The 17,238-nt window shown below is 38.0% G+C and overlaps 1 protein-coding gene across 2 annotated transcripts in view; it reads right to left on the bottom strand.

Moving 5' to 3' along the window:
* LOC132395656 (carboxypeptidase inhibitor SmCI-like) overlaps nucleotides 1–14,892 on the bottom strand; it is a 65,581-nt gene extending 50,689 nt beyond the window's left edge. For both annotated transcript variants that reach the window (XR_009512703.1, XM_059972551.1), the window contains exon 1: nucleotides 14,669–14,892. Coding sequence is in view for 1 of the 2 variants with exons in the window: in XM_059972551.1 (XP_059828534.1) it covers nucleotides 14,669–14,741 (73 nt within the window). In the remaining variant the exon portion in view is untranslated. The remainder of the gene's footprint in view (nucleotides 1–14,668) is intronic.
* Nucleotides 14,893–17,238: the final 2,346 nt, after the last annotated feature.

Below are 17,238 nucleotides of genomic sequence, written 5' to 3'. Positions count from 1 at the left end.
TTTCTGCCTCTGCCACCCTATCAGGCAGAGAGTTACAGATTACCTCTCTCTGAATGAATAGAAATTTCAATTACCCTCTACAATTACTTTAAATCTATGCTCCCTGGTACCTCACCTGTTTGCTCAAGGAAATAGATCATTCCTAGGTACTCAATCTGGGTCCTACGTTATTATATCCACTTCAATTAAGTCTCCCTCAGCCTTCTCTATTTGAGGAAGAGAACTCTAGCTTGTCTAATCTTTACTCTTTGCTACCATTTCCCATTCACAGCACCTCCTCAAATTTAATTTGCATCCTCCCCATGGCAATTACAAACTTCCTGTTACATGGTGAAAAGAACTGTACACAGTGTTCACTCAATCCGTAATCTAATTGGTGTTGCACGCTGTCCTCGAATATCCCCCTTGCTGTTATATACTATGTCATAGGTAATAAAGAATGGTGTCTTGCAAAAAAAGAACTGGTAATGGAATTGGGATGGCATTTATGATTTGCTCATTTCAAAGTGAATGTAGAAATGGAACTGAGAAAATAGTTCTACCACGAGTTGTATTAGACTTGGTATCCTTTTGTACTGCAGCAATTTTATGATTCAATATGGACATATTTCTTTTCGAGGAATGACACCCACCTTAGCACTACGTATTGATCTGTTGTCTGTGCACATGCTGTTGTCTACACACGCACATTGTTCTCTCTCACTCTTGCTGCTATGCGAATACACCAGTTAAAGTAATTTCCCTCATGCGTGCTTTTAATTAATTGATATGTAGTTGTGCACAGACACAACAAAATTGACAACGAGTACGAACCTGAATGTCAGAAAATATTGTGAATGGCATCGATAGTTACAGGACAAAACAGTGAGAGTTAGACAGTACTAGAAGGCCGTCAAAGATGATAACAAACATGTGAGTACAATGCATTATAACAGTGAAAGATGCACTGAATTTAAAGTGAAAATAACGATGGCTTCAGTTGGGGAAGTTGACTAATGAAGGCTGCGAGTTGTTTTCTCAAGAGGGTAAATGTGAACAATCTGGAGGAGCGAAAAAAAGCCCCTATGCTTCTTAGCTTAATGGGTGCAAGATTGTACCATCTCTTATGCAACCTAGTAACCCCTGAAAAGCCAGCAAACAAGGCATTTGATGAAATTGTTACTATTTTACAAAATTGTTTGAGCCCTAAGCTGCTGGAACCAGTCAAAAGATGAAAGTATATCTGAATACACTACAAAATCGTGTAAACTTTCCCAGTACTGTACTTTCTGATGCATTAAGAGACAGGCTTGAATGTGACAAGCAGTGCCAAAGCACCCAAACGAGGCTACTGTCTGAAATTGAACTAGCCTCAGAACAGGCAATGATGCAGCAGAACTACAGAAAAGGTTAGAATATGATGTGCACAAAATGTCCCTGAATGGTGCAAAAAGCCATAAAAGTTATTGATGTGGCAAATACTGCCATGATGTAAATAATTGTTGGTTCAAGGAAAAAAATCTGTAGTAAGTGTCACAGCCAAGGTCACATAGACAGGGCATGCAAGGCAGACAAAAAGCACAACTAAGTGAAAAGTTTCAAACACAAAACTAAACAAATACATACAATGACTCAATGTGCAACAGAATTAGACAACACAGAGATGGACAAGGTGAACTGTCATGCCTAGAACTGCATCATATTACTGAAGCAGATCACAAAATCACCTGGATCACAAACTAAAAATTGAGCTGGATACAGGGTCAGCTTTGTCTATAATTCCAGAGGCTGACTACCTTCTAAGGTGTCATTAGAGAAGATGCCAATGATGCTAACACCCCACACAGGTGAGAAAATGTCTCCCAAAGGCAAGCTGAAAGTAAATGTGCATATGGAGGCTGAACACAATAGTTAGAACTTAATGTGTTGAAAAGTGGAGGGCCAGCACTTTTCAGATGTGAATAGTTGAGAAAAATCCAACTAGACTGGCAATCAATCAAAGCTCTCAGTGTGGCATCAACAGGCAAATACAGCTCAAATGGTAGCACTAACCAGAGACTGTCACAGCTGCTTAATGCTAATGAGAAGGTGTTTGTGAAGGGAACAGATAAACAGATTGAAGATTTGGCCAAAAGCTGTTCAGGATACTGAAAATCTCAAAATGCACCCCTAGAGGCATCATTAACCTGTGGAAGTGTCTGTCTTCACCATGGCAATGAGTAAATATTAACTTTGCTGAGCCATTCATGTTCCTGATTGCTGTGTATGCTCATTTGAAGTGGCCGGAGATTACCCCAATGATGTCAACCACTTCAGCAAAGACTGTCTCTCCTCTGGGGACTATCTTCACCAGAAACAGCTTACCAGAACAAACTAGTAAGAACACAGTACCGTCACCTGACTTACCTCTCAGTGATGATATCACTGACAGCAATGTGACACTGGCAACCAAGAGTGCTGTCTTAGACAAGACACCTACCAAACTTGATAATACTCCACAGGTCCAGAGGCGCTATCCTGAAAGAAACAGAGCACTACCCAAGAGACTGAACCTTTAGCACTGTGAAGTTGTTATGGACTGTTATTGTGAAAGCATATTAATTTGGAGTATGGGTTTACGAAAGGGAAATAGTATGTTTTGTACATATACAGTTTTAGTTTGCATTAATCTAAAGGGGGAGGAAGTGTAATGTATGGATCTATTTCTTTTAGAGCAATGAATCCCCTCCCATAGCACTACATATTGATTTGTTGTCTGTGCACGTGTTGTTATCTATGCATGTATATTGTTCTCTCTCTCTCTCCCCCACTGCAATGTTAAAGTTAAAGTCATCTCCCACGTGTGAGCTTTTATTTAATTGATATGTAGTTGTATGCAGACACAACACAATGAATTTATGTTCTACACAGCTTCTACTCAAGGTTCAAAATAAATTTATCATTAAAGTACGTATGTTGTATGTCACCATATGCTATAACCTGTGACTCAACTCCACTTTTCACTTCTCCTTCGACAGGAACAAGGGGCGCGCAGGTCTAATCTCACCCAAGGAAAAATGGCGAAGGACACTCCTGCCACCTGCAATTGCAGTCTCCTTTACAGTTAGCAATTTGGTTTTTTAAAGCCTAAGCTAGAACAATTGAGCCCTGAAAATAGAGGATCATTTCAGTAGCAAACATGAAACAACAGATCCAGTTTGAGATATCAGCTGTGGCTCAGTGGCCACTTGATTTATATAAACATTAAGGATCTAAGCACAAAAGTTGGACTGGAACCCAAATGCCGTTCTAAAGGTCAGCTACATTGTGGGGAAGTAGCTGTTTAAATGATGCATTGAATCCATTAAACAACTATTCTTACCTGCATTTGCAGTTAGCCCTATTGTGAAGAAAAGCAACAGACTTCTCACCAACATCCTGGGTACATATTCTTAGATATAATATTAAATATATATATCTGTAAGTCCCTCAACCTATAGTCATCAACTGATTGCCCTATTTGGGCAAATTCACAAGAGTTTTCAAAAAAGATATCAGGCAGTGAAGTATTCTTATGATAACAATAGCGTTGAGCCTCTGTGAATGCAGTCCTACATAATGATCTGCTTGTTGCAGATGAATTAGGATTGAGGTCAGGCTTAAGAATTTACAAACATTAAATCTTGTCTTACACCAACCAATCTATTGTCAGAATATAAATGTTAGTCTGAACTATTAGCAGGACTGGAAGGGAAGGGGCAGAGCCAGAATAAGGTGAGGGAGGAGAAGGAGTACAAGTGGCAGGTGATAGGTGAGGGGCGATGAAGTAAGAAACTGGGAGGTGATAGATGGAAGTGGTAATATGCCAAAGAAGGAATCTTATAGGAAAAGATAATTGACTATGGAATAAAGGGACTGAGGTGATGAGCAGTGAAGAGAAGAGGGATGAGAGGGTAATCAGAATGGGGAAGGGGATAAAAGAGGGGAGTAATTACCAAAAATTAAAGAAATTGTTGTTCATACAGTCAGGTTGGAGGCTACCCAGAAGTAATATGAGGTCCTGTCCCTCCAATCTGAATGTGGCCTCATCATGGCAGTGGAGGACGCCATGAACAGACATGTTAGCATGGGAAAAGGAAGTCACACTCAAATGGCCAGGCACTGACAGATCCTACCTTTTGAGGCTAACAGTGCAAAGATGCCCGTCGAAGTGGCCCCTCTACATAGAGGAGGCTGCACCATAGTCAGGAGGTCCCATCGATGACCCTGTAAGACTCACCGGTGAATTGTTGCCTTATGTCAAATACTTTGATTTAACTACACTTTGCCCTTGGTTAGCTTATGTTTTTATTTCAATATATTGTGGGGGGGGTTGCTATATTTCCAACTGGCACACTGTTTAGATTGCAAACAGTTCTCAGGAATAGAATTTATGTAATTAACAACATAAATATCGAGAGAAATAAAAAAATAAATTTGCCTTTATAAATATGTTTAGCAATTCCATTCAAATAAATAGGTTGATTCTAGATATATTAGCTATAGTTGGCATTGGACAGTGAGGTCAGATCAAAGTGTATCAAATCCCTCCATTCAGGATACCATGGAAATCACTGAAGGGGGCTCTAAAATTCCCTATGGAATTGCCAAGTATCACCTCAATCTGATTCAGCCAATCACTTGCTTTGTTAAGAAGTCAGTTTTTCTTTCTTTCTAAATCTTTTTATTATTATTAGTAATATGGACAGAATAGAAATGATATATTGATAAAGAAATTACCAACATACAAATTCCATTACATATGAGAAAAAACATACATAATAGTTACAATATAAATGAGTTTACTAAGACATAAGCCATAAAATATATGTATGAACATGGTAAGTCTAAATATTTCATAATATATGATATAAAAAACAGAAAAAAGAAAGAAAAAAAAAAATATATATAATGCGAAACTAGCTAATCTACTAATCTAATAACTAATAACTAATATAGAAGAAAAAAGAAGCAAAAAAAAGAAACAGAAAAAAAGGGGCTGTTTATAATATCTCACAAAAATAAATATTCATCAATGCTGTCACGTCCGGTCCTCTCAACATACGTAAGCTAAAAGCTGGGAAATCAAATGAACTTGGCACAGGGTCATATTACATCATATGAAAATGTTGAATAAATGGTCTCCATAACTTTTCAAATTTAATAGAAGTCTCAAAAGCACCACTTCTAATTTTTTCTAAATTTAAACATAACATAGTTTGAGAGAACTAATTAAATACAGTGGGAGGATTAATTTCCTTCCAATTCAACAATATAGATCTTCTAGCCATCAGAGTTAGAAATGCAATCATTCGACGGGCAGAAGAAGATAAATGCAGTGAGTCTAACATTGATAAACCAAAAATTGCGGTAATAGGATGAGGTTGTAAATCAATATTCAAAACCACAGAAATAATATCAAAAATATCTTTCCAATATTTCTCCAAAAATGAACAAGACCAAAACATATGAGTTAAAGACGCAATTTCAGATTGACATCTATCACAAATAGGACTAATATGAGAGTAAAAATGAGCTAATTTATCCTTGGACATATGTACGACCTTAAATTGTATTAATGAATGTTTGGCACATAACGATGATGTATTAACTAATTGAAGAATTCTATCCCAATTCTCACTAGAAATAATAAGGCTAAGCTCTCTTTCCCAATCCTTTTTAGTCTTATAAAGAGGCTCTGAACGTATCTTCATAATTATATTATAAAGTTTTGAAATAAGCCCTTTTTGAAAAGGGTCTAATTCAAATAAACTCTCCAAAATATCTGAAGGCACAAAATTTGGAAATGTAGGGAGTACAGAACTTAAAAAATGTCTAATCTGTAAATATCTAAAAAAATGAAATCTAGGCAAGTTATATTTGTTGGATAATTGCTCAAAAGACATGAAACAATTGTCCAAAAATAAATCAGAAAATCTTAGTAATCCCTTAGTTTTCCAAGCTGAATAAGCTTGATCTATAATGGAAGGGTGGAAAAAACAATTAGATACAATAGCACTATTTAAAACGAATTGAGTCAACCCAAAAAATCTCCGAAATTGAAACCATATACGCAAAGTATGTTTAATTATCGGGTTGTTAATTCGTTTCGGCAATTTAGAAAGAGCAAAAGGGAGAGAAGTCCCTAAAATAGAACCCAGAGCATAAGCTGATACAGATTTAATTTCTAAACTCACCCGAGGGCCGAAAGATCCACCCCCATCTTTCAACCAACATAACAAGTATCTAATATTAACTGCCCAATAGTAAAATCTGAAATTAGGTAATGCTAACCCGCCTTCCATTTTTGTCTTCTGTAAATATATTTTACCTAACCTGGGATTTTTATTCTGCCATATATATGAAGAAATTTTTGAGTCAACATTAGTTAAAAAAAAGATTTCGGGATAAAAATTGGTATCGCTTGAAAAATTTATAAAAACTTAGGTAAAATAACCATCTTAATAGCATTAATCCTACCTATTAGGGATAAAGATAATGGTGACCACTTAGTAAACAAACCTTTAATCTGATTGGAATCTGATTTAAGGGTAAAAAATTAAATCTAAATAAATCTTTACGGTTTTTTGTGATTTTGGTCCCTAAATAAGTAAAAGAATCATTAACTAATTTAAAAGGTAAATTTCCATAAATTGGGACCCGTTTATTCAAAGGAAACAATTCACTTTTATTAAGATTTAACTTATACCCAGAAAACTCACTAAATTGAACCAATAATGATAAAACTGCTGGGATGGATTTCTCTGGGTTAGAAATGAATAGTAATAAATCATCTGCATACAAAGATAACTTATGAATGTCTGTCCCACGATTAATACCCAAAATATCCTGTGATTGTCTGATGGCAATTGCCAAAGGTTCTAAGGCAATGTTAAATAGTAATGGACTAAGAGGACATCAGTTTTTATAATCAGGTAATCTCACACTTGACACATATTTTCCCCAAATCTAATTGCCTTCTTGCATAATTTAATCAGAAAAAAGCACTCGAGTGGAAACTTTCTAATGGGTCTTCCACAATGTGCTCTGTGCACTCATTTTCTGATAAAAAGTTATTTTTATTCCCCATGCCGCCACCATAAATAAACTTCTCACACTTCCCATCCACAGATTGTAGTAATAGTGATGATCTTTGGCTTTACAGGGCCCTTCATCATTTGTTTGTGAGTGGACATCTCTCTTGGTTCAAAAAACCCAAGATGTGGCATGTCATTTAACTTTATAACAACTTAGTAAATCAAAATCTGAATGCCCAAAATCAAGAAACAATTGAATTCCAAACTATTACTATCAGTACACATTTCAACAGATTGTAAAGCCCGAAGTGTGGAGATTGACCTGAGCCAGTGTAAATTCAATGCATGGTTACTGTGTTAGCAGAGTTGGCCAATTGCACCGTCATAGAATATAAAACAATAATAAATACTGATCAAAACTAAGTGCATATAATCCTAATAAAGCTGAAATCTTCAAGATTATTTAAGAAAATTCTGTCACGGCACATCTTTGCACGGCACATCTGTAAGGTGTTCTCTCTTTCGCCCACCTCAGACACTGAATATGAATTTAGAATGGCACACACCTTGTGTTTCTGCTCTGCCTAGTCGTTCAGTTGGCCACTCACTTAACTTCTTGAAAGATTTCCTACAGAGAGGTGACCAGTTCCTGAAACAAAATGATTCAGGAGATCTTCAATTTCCCTAATGCTCCACTGTGAGAACACTTATCTCTTAATGACTGAAGTTCCAAAAAAAAAATCACTAAATAACATGTCAACACTGTTTAATTTAACCTTGTATTTTCATTAAATATCGAGTTGCACCTTCCTACCACATACTGCTCGGTGAAGTCCCTGCTCTCTAAATTTCCGTTCCTTACACTCAGTGGAAAGGGCTGTGTGTGTGATTATGGAAGGGCATGGAGGGGTGAACTCGAGAAATGGAGCCTGAATGTAGCCCACAACTGAATGCTAGAGTTGGAGTTGTTAGGTCCTGCAATTATCCTCCAACTTCATGACCAACAGATGAAATGAAATGCCACATTTAGGAAAATGCTTCATTGGGATGTAAGAAAATGGGTTATAGAAAAGTACAGCATAGGAAAAGGCTTTTCAGCCCACAATGGCTGTGCCAGCCATGCCAATTTTAACTAATTCCAGCAGTCTGCACATAGCTGACATCGTTCCATTCCCCACCTGTTCATAAATAAATATCACTATCACATCTGCTTCCACCACTTCCCTTGCCAGGTGATTCTTGGAACCTACCACCCTATGTGTAAAAGACTTGCTTCCAATCTCCTTTGAGTTCCCACTCTCATTTTTAAAGCAGTGCCCTCTAAGTGTTTGACAATTCCACCTTGGAAAAAGACTCCAGAATATCTAAACTATCGATACCGCTCATAATTTAAAATGCTTTTTATCAGGTCACCCTCTCAACCATTGGCCCTCAGATAATTTGATTAAAAGTCTCAGGAATCGTTAATATCTGGAATTTGCTGGCTGTTGGATGGTGGACCCACAATTGATCAGCATCTTCAGAAAGGAACTGGAAAGGTACTTGAATTCGAAATGAAAGGGGTGGCAGTCAACCCAATGGGGAAATCCCTCCTTTCATATTCACCACAATTCAAGATTCATTGGTTTTATGTTCCACTCCAAGTATGTGACCCACCCATGGCTGGTTCAACGTTGATCGCTGCTCATTCTGCTGATCTTCTCAGCCTTTCCACCTCACCACATAACAAGTTAATTGTGCAATCTCCTTCTCAGGAAGAAGTGGTTCCTAGCCTCACCTCACCCGGGGGGAACGGTTCCTAGCCTCGTCTCGCCCAGGGGGGAACAGTTCCTAGCCTCGTCTCACCCAGGGGGGAACGGTTCCTATCCTCGTCTCACCCGGGGGGGAACGGTTCCTAGCCTCGTCTCACCCGGGGGGGGAACGGTTCCTAGCCTCGTCTCGCCCAGGGGGGAATGGTTCCAAGCCTCGTCTCGCCCAGGGAGAAATGGCAAAAGCTATTCTTCCATCTGTCACTGCAGTTGCTTCTACCTTTCATTTTTTTTCCCCCAAGGTCAAGTTTAAAATATTTGAGCACAATGGACAATTTCAGTGGAAAAAGTGAAAAAAAAAAGGAATCTGTAGATTTAGTAGTGGCACAGTGCTCACTTAGCTTGTGGTTTCAAATGCCATTCTGGAAACCAAAGTGCAGAGTCTAACATAAGTACCCAGTTCTATAAGAAAACACAATGACACTGTTGAAGGATCAGTCTTGTGTATGATGGGGGAAACCAGAAAACCAACCATGCTTACATATAATTGTAAAAAGGAACAATGTGCGTGTGTTTATCTGCATGCTACTATGAAAGATCAGTAAAGAAATTTAATTTTTATGAATCATTATTCATAAATGAATGACTGCATTATGTGAAGAATGCTGTGCCTGTTTTCTTTTGTACAACACATCATGAAGAGTTTCTTCCAAGCTAGATACCACCATGTCAACTGCACAGATACGTTTATTTTATGATATTGAAAACCAGATGGTAAAATAATATTGTGCCAACTGCACCACAGATTTGGCAAAAATGCTATCCTTCATAATCCAATAAATTATTGAGGACAACTGGAGTCTAAAACTTTAAAATACTTAATAGCAAATGGCAGGTTTAGTCTACTCCAATGAGCTTTAAAACCAAAATAATTTCCATCTCTTCCAGAATAATATAAAACATGCTTAAATTTATTAAGCTATTTCATGATTGTTAATTCTATCACCATTAATTTCCATATTATTGTATTTTCTAACAGTCAAACAAAATTAAATGTTTGAACTGCTTAACTTTAAAGGACAGTACAATGACAAATTAGCTGGCTAGTGGTGTAATGGGACCTGCACTGGACTTGGAGCTGAGTGGTCCTGAGTTCAAATCTGGCAGGTGTCTTGTACACTTCCCATCTGTTTTACTTATTACCTTGTGTTTCTCTCTGCTTTCCCCCACCTTATAAATCTACTTCTCATCTTTTTTTCCCCAGTCCTGCCGAACGGACTCGGCCCGAAACGTCGACTGTTCCATAAATGCTACCTGGCTTGCTGAGTTCCTCCAGCAGTTTGTTGTGTTGCCATCCATCTGTACTGGGTTGAGGGTTGAGCTAGCAACTCAGCCTTGTAAAACACAGACAAAAATGCCAAAGAGATAGCAAGGTTGTCACCCAATGTGCCACAAGGTGTGGAAAGGAACAATTACAAACCAGATGTGTGTAAGAATTAAATAAAGACCAGGAATGATCTTCTGAGATTTCTCCTTGGTGAAGCTGAGAGCTGCAGTCCTTCTCTGACGATGAGAACTATGATCTCATTTTACTGTGGAATGGATGTGTTAGTGATTTGCTGAATAGAGAAAAAGATTGCTCACAGCACAACTGACAAGTTATTCAGGATGTTTCTATTACAAAGCATGAAAACAAATCTTGCTGAATACATGGTGTAACTCTGTACAAGTAACCCCTACAACCTTAACGTTTATGCTTGCATTATTTTTGAACTTGAATTTATAGGCTATAGTCTTTATTACAGAAAATTAAACAAAACTCTATGTCCTTTTCAGTAAGGTTAAAGTGGACTTCTATTAAGTCCTTTCACTTTTTGAACTGGTTTAAAAGAATTAAATATGTAACAAAATATTTTATTAAAGAAGTAAATTGAATTCCTTGTTGACCTACTGTAATTGTTAATTTCAGAGCCCTGTGTAAAATGTAGCTGAACAAATTTGGATGGCAATTTTGATTCCTGTTTACTGCCAATTAGTGCGGCTGAATTGGAGACTATGACCTGTTAAGTGTCAGGTCGAAAAGAGAGAATGCCTGGAGCCCAACTCCTCATTGTTATCAGGTAACTATACTTGCAAGGCTCGGACATAGAGAAGATACGACTCACCTTCTAGAATTAAGAAGTGAGGACTGTTTGCATCTCTGTTCACTTATGAAAGATAGTCATTTTTGTAAGTTTCCAAAGAATATCAAAAACTGACTTCAATTCCATTAAGAGAAAGAGAATGTACCAGCCAACATTAATATAGAAAACACAATCTATCCTAATAAAATGCTTTGACAAAGCAGTTTAAATCTAAAGTAGTATCTTAGTGACGTCAATTCTGGTCCAGTTAGCATAAGTATTTATGAGGAGCATATTGACTTCGGACTTATTTCTGAAAAGGGAACTTAGCTAAAAAAGATTTTTTTTAATTGTCTTGAAACAAGATCATGTAATAAAATCTTTTAATAAGAAAGTACAAAATACTTTGAAACATTATACAGCAATGAAATAAATGGCAATAAATTCAGTTAATGAAAGGCTAGTTGTAAAATTATATTTACGTTCTTTATTTGGTAGCTTATAGGCAGCATTTGTACAGCTAAGCACAGTGGCTACAAGTAAGTAGAACTTCTGTCCTGAGTATGGAGGGCAGCCAGGCCGTGAGAAAGCAAACACAGCTGCAAGGCAATGTTTTCAAATATTCAGATTTCCATGTGAACCTCACCACAAGTTGGTAATGAGGGACCTGCTATAGAAACCTTGCAGGACAGATCTAAACTTAAGCCAACCTTTTGTAGCAGAAAATCTAGACTAGGTGATAAAAAAAATGACACGTGGTAGTGAAATATAAAGAGAAACACCTGCTAAGAAGACCTGCCATAAAATAAGCCAGGAACAAATGTTTTCTGTCTATTAACACCAAACATTGATTATATTCAATTTTTCTGCTGACAAGGTTTTAAATAGCAAGTAATTTTCCAATTCTGAAATTAACTGATTAGCAACAAGTGATCCAATAGAAAAATGTCTTCCAAGTTCAAATAACTTTACTAAACATAAATATTTCCATTATAACTCAGGCAAATACTGTCTATATTTAATGTAATTAGACACAGTGCTAAACAAGAAATTTCCTGTGGCCACATTACAGTCATGTGGCTCTACTTAATAAACAATCACAATCTCCAAAACATAACATATATAATATCTATTTTCATCATCATCTTCAATATTAAATAAATCAGTTAGTCCTGGTACATTTTGCTGAGCAATGACTGTACAGGGGGCCTGAGTTTAACTCACTGGGGAGCTCCAAAGAAGAAAGCCTTCTTAAATATAGTTTGATGAGCTTCATTTAACCTGTTGGATGAAGTCTGTCTAATGTAAACAGCTCCAAATCTCAATTTTCACGTATTGATCCAAACTCGCTAGTTTCCATTTTTCCCAAATCTTCCCTTGCAGTCATCCCACACTCTGTTCTTAATAAAAACAAACATCACAAACTCATTTGTTACTGATTCCTTCTTATGTTCTGCTGACCTTCTCAAGCTCCTACAACATTCAAAATCTTTATGCATTGACAGTATAGTCACACACCACCACAAGAGAATGCCAAAAAATCTCCCGTCTTCTTTATCTATCTAGATTGAATTAGATGAAAATCAACCACTTTTGAAGTAATTAGCTGTTTCAGAATTCATCAAAGATTTGTGCAAATACATGTATGAAAAATATTGTAGACTATTTTAACATACATAACACACCATCACAGGACTGTTTGATCCAAACCAGTCCAAACCCTGTCACCTGCACCAATACCTTTGAAGAAAAGGAAACCAAATAATTAAATAATATTCTGGTCTGAAATGCAATCCCTGGAACAGATGTGATCATTCATAATGCATTCCATAACTGCACAAGCTCAAGTGATATATTGGTCTACAGTCTAAAGGAAAATTATTGGTCAGGTTACGTCCACTATCAAAGAAAGGCTGCTAAATAGGTTTCAGTGAATTTCTACATTCTGTCACTTAATACAGAATTCTACATATTAAAGCCATATAGAGCATGGTTGAGCGATGTTAGACTGAGTTGTGTTGTTCCCTTGGGGCTCAATATTGAATTTAACAATTTCAGATAACCAGCCTCCCTTTGTTGTGTTAAAAATAGTCTGTTCTGACACAAGGTCACTCACCTGTAACATGAGCACTCCCCCCCCCCCCACCCCAGGTGCTACCTGTTCTATCATTTGCAGCATTCTTTTTCTTTATTTGAAAACGTCAGAAACAATTCCAGCATATTGTTGATTCTTTTGTTTTTCTCCCTACTCTTAAACAGCCAATTCTTTTATAGGACAGCAGACAGATCAGCTGTAACTAATTAACTCACGCTAAAAAAAGCAACTGTGGCAACAGATCAACCTTGTTTGCTACCCAGTTGATGATATTTCCGTTTTTTTCACACACACACATACTTTCTGCAACTTTACTCTCTGAGTCTAACCTGATAAAAGAACTTTATTTCTATCTCTCCATAGAGGCATACTTCTGCTGAATACTTCCAGCAATTCCTGCTTTCATTCCCTATTTTTAATGTCTGCAGTTTTACATAATAGAAACTTCTATTAGTTGTGCTGTTGCATTCGACAGTAATTGTGTGTCAGTAATTATTCCCACTGAATCTAAACCAAATTGTTTTGAAGTTTAAGAGTGCTAATTAAGAACCCCACCCACTGACTCATATCTTGTAATTTAGAGCACCACATTTTACTTGTAATTCCTTATAAATACAGGGCAAAAATATCAACAAGGCTGACAGCTTAAAATAAAATGACCCAGAATTTTATGCAATAGTAAAATTTCATGCTGACTAGTGCTGCAAATGGACCTGTTAATCTACACTTCCCAGCCAGTCCAATCCTTACTGGTATTGTCATGTCTGGTATGATCTGATTGTGTGAGTACCTCGCCCGATGTCAAACTATCATCAACAGAAGTGCTGAGAACAGTTTTAATTTCTGGATCACACTAAATGCTGAAGGAACTCAGCGAGTCCTCCAGCATTTTGTATGTGTTGCTCAAGATTTCCAGCATATGCGGAAACCTTCGTGTTGAACACTTGGCTCAATCAGTTCAATTGCCTCTCGTTTTAAGCTTTTGAAAACTTCTGGCATTCAGCAAGGTTCAAAAGCACTTACCTATCAATCAATCAAAAGTATTAAAATATAAATATGTAAATATAAAAATGTAAAAATATCAAAAATATAAACATATAATAATACCGATGGAATCTCCTAATCAATTAATGCCATTTCAGTAAGGTCAGTGAAGACAAAAATGAAATTAATTTCCAACTTGAAAAAATACACAGTAAACGTAAACTATCTTAATAGAAGCTACAATAGGAAAACAGAACGGGTTCTTCCATTGTGAACTCATTTCAATGTGGCTTCCTCAAAATTAATTTAGGGCAATTATTGAGGCAGAACTCAGATAAATTAAACTGTTAATTCAAGATCGACGTTCTCTTACACCCCGAGTAAAGTTATAAATCACGGAACCGCACGGCAACGATATTTCACAGACTCGTGTTGCTCTCTCATATCAAATTTTCACCTCTACACTTTGTTTTTCTTTACGGATATGCTAATACTCAGAAAGCCACTTTCTTCTCCCGGCTTCATCACTGGGGTTTTTATTTGCAACATTTTCTAACAAATTTCTAAGATCTGGTAAGGTTAATTATTTCTGAAATTAGAACATTATATCTGCTCGATTCGTTCTTGCTCAAAAAAAAAAGGAAATCAAAGTTCCCGTGCGCTCAACTTTTCTGAACGCGTTACCTCTAGCCGCCGCGTCATACGGTAGAGAGAGCAGCAAGGTGCCCCAGATGAGGGTGAAGGTATCCCACTGCATGTTGGTCAGCTTGAGTGAGTTGCGCCGTTCGTCTGATGATCGAGGTCACAGGCTACTCACGGTTCAGTACTCACTGACTGACTCCACGCTGTCCCATTTATACAGCGCGGTTTCCGACTGCAGCACTCAGGCCCGTTCACAGATAGTCAGGTGTGAATCCAACTGGAAAACTGATGACGCCAGTTTCTGTGAACCACAAGTGACGGCAGATGCTGGGAAATCATTTTTTTTAAGTGACTTGTGTGCCAATTTGTGTGTGTGTGTGAGAGAGAGATCCACAATGAACATAGAGCAGAGTAGAACATAGCACTGGCAGGCAATTTGGTCCACAATGTTGTGCCGATCTTGATGCCAATTTACACTAAATATCCTCCTCCTGTGTATCAACTATATTCCTCCCCCACTTCTCATTAGATTCAATACTGGGGAATTTAAAGCTCCCCCCCCCCCCCATGACAGCCCTGTTGTTTCTGCACCTTTCCATGGTCTGTCTGCATATCCGTTCCTTCACCTCTTGGTAGCTCTGGGTGACTTATAATTTATCTGTGTAGTTGCACCTTTCCCATTTCTGAGCCCCACCCACATTGCCCCAGTAGACGTGCCCTCAAGTGTGTCGGCTTTGAGTACTGCTCTGATGATCTCCCTTATAAGTAGTATATCCGCGCCACCTGTTTTCCCCCTGTCTATTCCATCTAAACAATTTAACTCAGGAATATCGAGCTACCTGTCACACAACCAGGTCTCTATAATGACAATAACATCTTAACCCTATGTGCTGATCTAGGCTCTAAATTCATCCTCCTTGCCCACAATACTCATAGCATAGAAATAAATGCATTTCAACCCATCAGCCCGACCACAATTATTGTGGTCCACAATCTGCCCATTGTTGTCCTTCTTCTTGGTCTGACCTGTCATACTACTTTTCTTACCCTGTTTCCCTACTGCTGCCGTTCTCATCCCCTGCCAGTCAAGCTTAAGCCCTCATGAGTAGCATGAGTAAGCCTCCCAGTAAGGATATTTGTTTCCTTCTAGATCGGGTGCAAGTTGTCTACTTGGCCTGGAAGAGCACTGAGTAATCCATAAATCTGAAGTGCAACCAGTATTTTATCAAAGTTGGTGGAAAGATACCCCCAAGGGAGGGGAAATTTAGAACCGGGAGCACATGGGACTGACGTGAGTTTTTTCACCCAAAGAGGCATAGGCACATGTTTCACAGTATGCAAACAGGCCATTCTTCCCACTTACTCCACCTCTGGGCACCCATCCATATCCATCCCAATATTCCAGCACTTGGGCTTCTGTGCTCAGGCGATTCAAGTTCTCGTTCATGCACCACTGTCTCAGGCAGTGTATTCTGGGTGTTCACCACTCTCTGGGTGAAAGAAGTCCTCCTCAGATCCCTCTCTTCTCTCTCCTCCCATCAGGTAGAAGATACAAAAAGCCAAAAGCTCATACTACCAGGCTCAAGGACAGCTTCTACCATACAGTTACAAGACTACTGAATGATCCCCTTGTATGATAAGATAGACTCTTAATATTGCTGTCTATGCTTTCATGACCTTGCACCTTGTAGTTTACCTGCTCTGCACCTGCTCTGTAGCTTTTACACACCTTTCCTGCAGTCTATGCTTCTTCTTGTACTACCTCAATGCACAGATGTGAAGAAGCGATCTGTACTGATGACATGTAAAACAGTTTCTCACTGCACATCAGTACATGTGACAATAATAAAGCAATTTACCTATTTATTTATCTATTTATCTCTTAACATAAATCTATGACTTCTAGTTTTATCTATCTCTGACAAAGGGAATCACGCCAGCAATCTGGTCTATCTATACTCATCATAATTTGACATACATATGTTCCCTCATAAGCTCCTCTGCCCCAGGGAGAAAAAACCTAGCCTCTTCATCTCTCCTCAGAACGAAGACTCTGATGAATCTTCACCATTAACAGTGCTATACTGCACCTAGTACTCTAGCTGAGGTCTGAACAAGTTCTTATAAAACTGGAGCATAATCTCCATACTATGCTATAACCTGACTATCTCACCTGCCTGCTTAACCACAAGGACTTTACCACTCATGTTGTATGTTCTTGCATCATCTTACAGTAATCTGAATTCAACTCTATCTGCCATTTCTCAGCCCATTTCACCGTCACATCAATATCACCCTACTGCTTTCAACTAACACTCTCTGGCTCCATGCACACATTGCCCCTGCTGCCCTTATTGGCTGTACATTTTGTTCTTAAGATATGTATAAATTACCCATGGACTTGCCTTAATTGTGTATGCCAGTGACATATGTTGACTCCTCTTTCTTCTCATAATTTATTTCTTTAAGCATCTCCCTACAGTCTATATACTTCTCCAGTATCTTTAGTACTCTACACAAGTTAAATACTTCCTTTTCTCTCTTTATCCAGTCCTCCATATTGCTCAATATCTCGGCATTCATCCTCACAGGAACATGATAGCTCTGACTCT

The sequence above is a fragment of the Hypanus sabinus genome, chromosome 6 (genome assembly GCF_030144855.1).
Source record: "Hypanus sabinus isolate sHypSab1 chromosome 6, sHypSab1.hap1, whole genome shotgun sequence".
Lineage (NCBI taxonomy): Eukaryota > Metazoa > Chordata > Chondrichthyes > Myliobatiformes > Dasyatidae > Hypanus > Hypanus sabinus.
The sequence above is the reverse complement of the archived record's forward strand: the minus strand, read 5'-3'. Positions and strand labels throughout refer to the sequence as shown.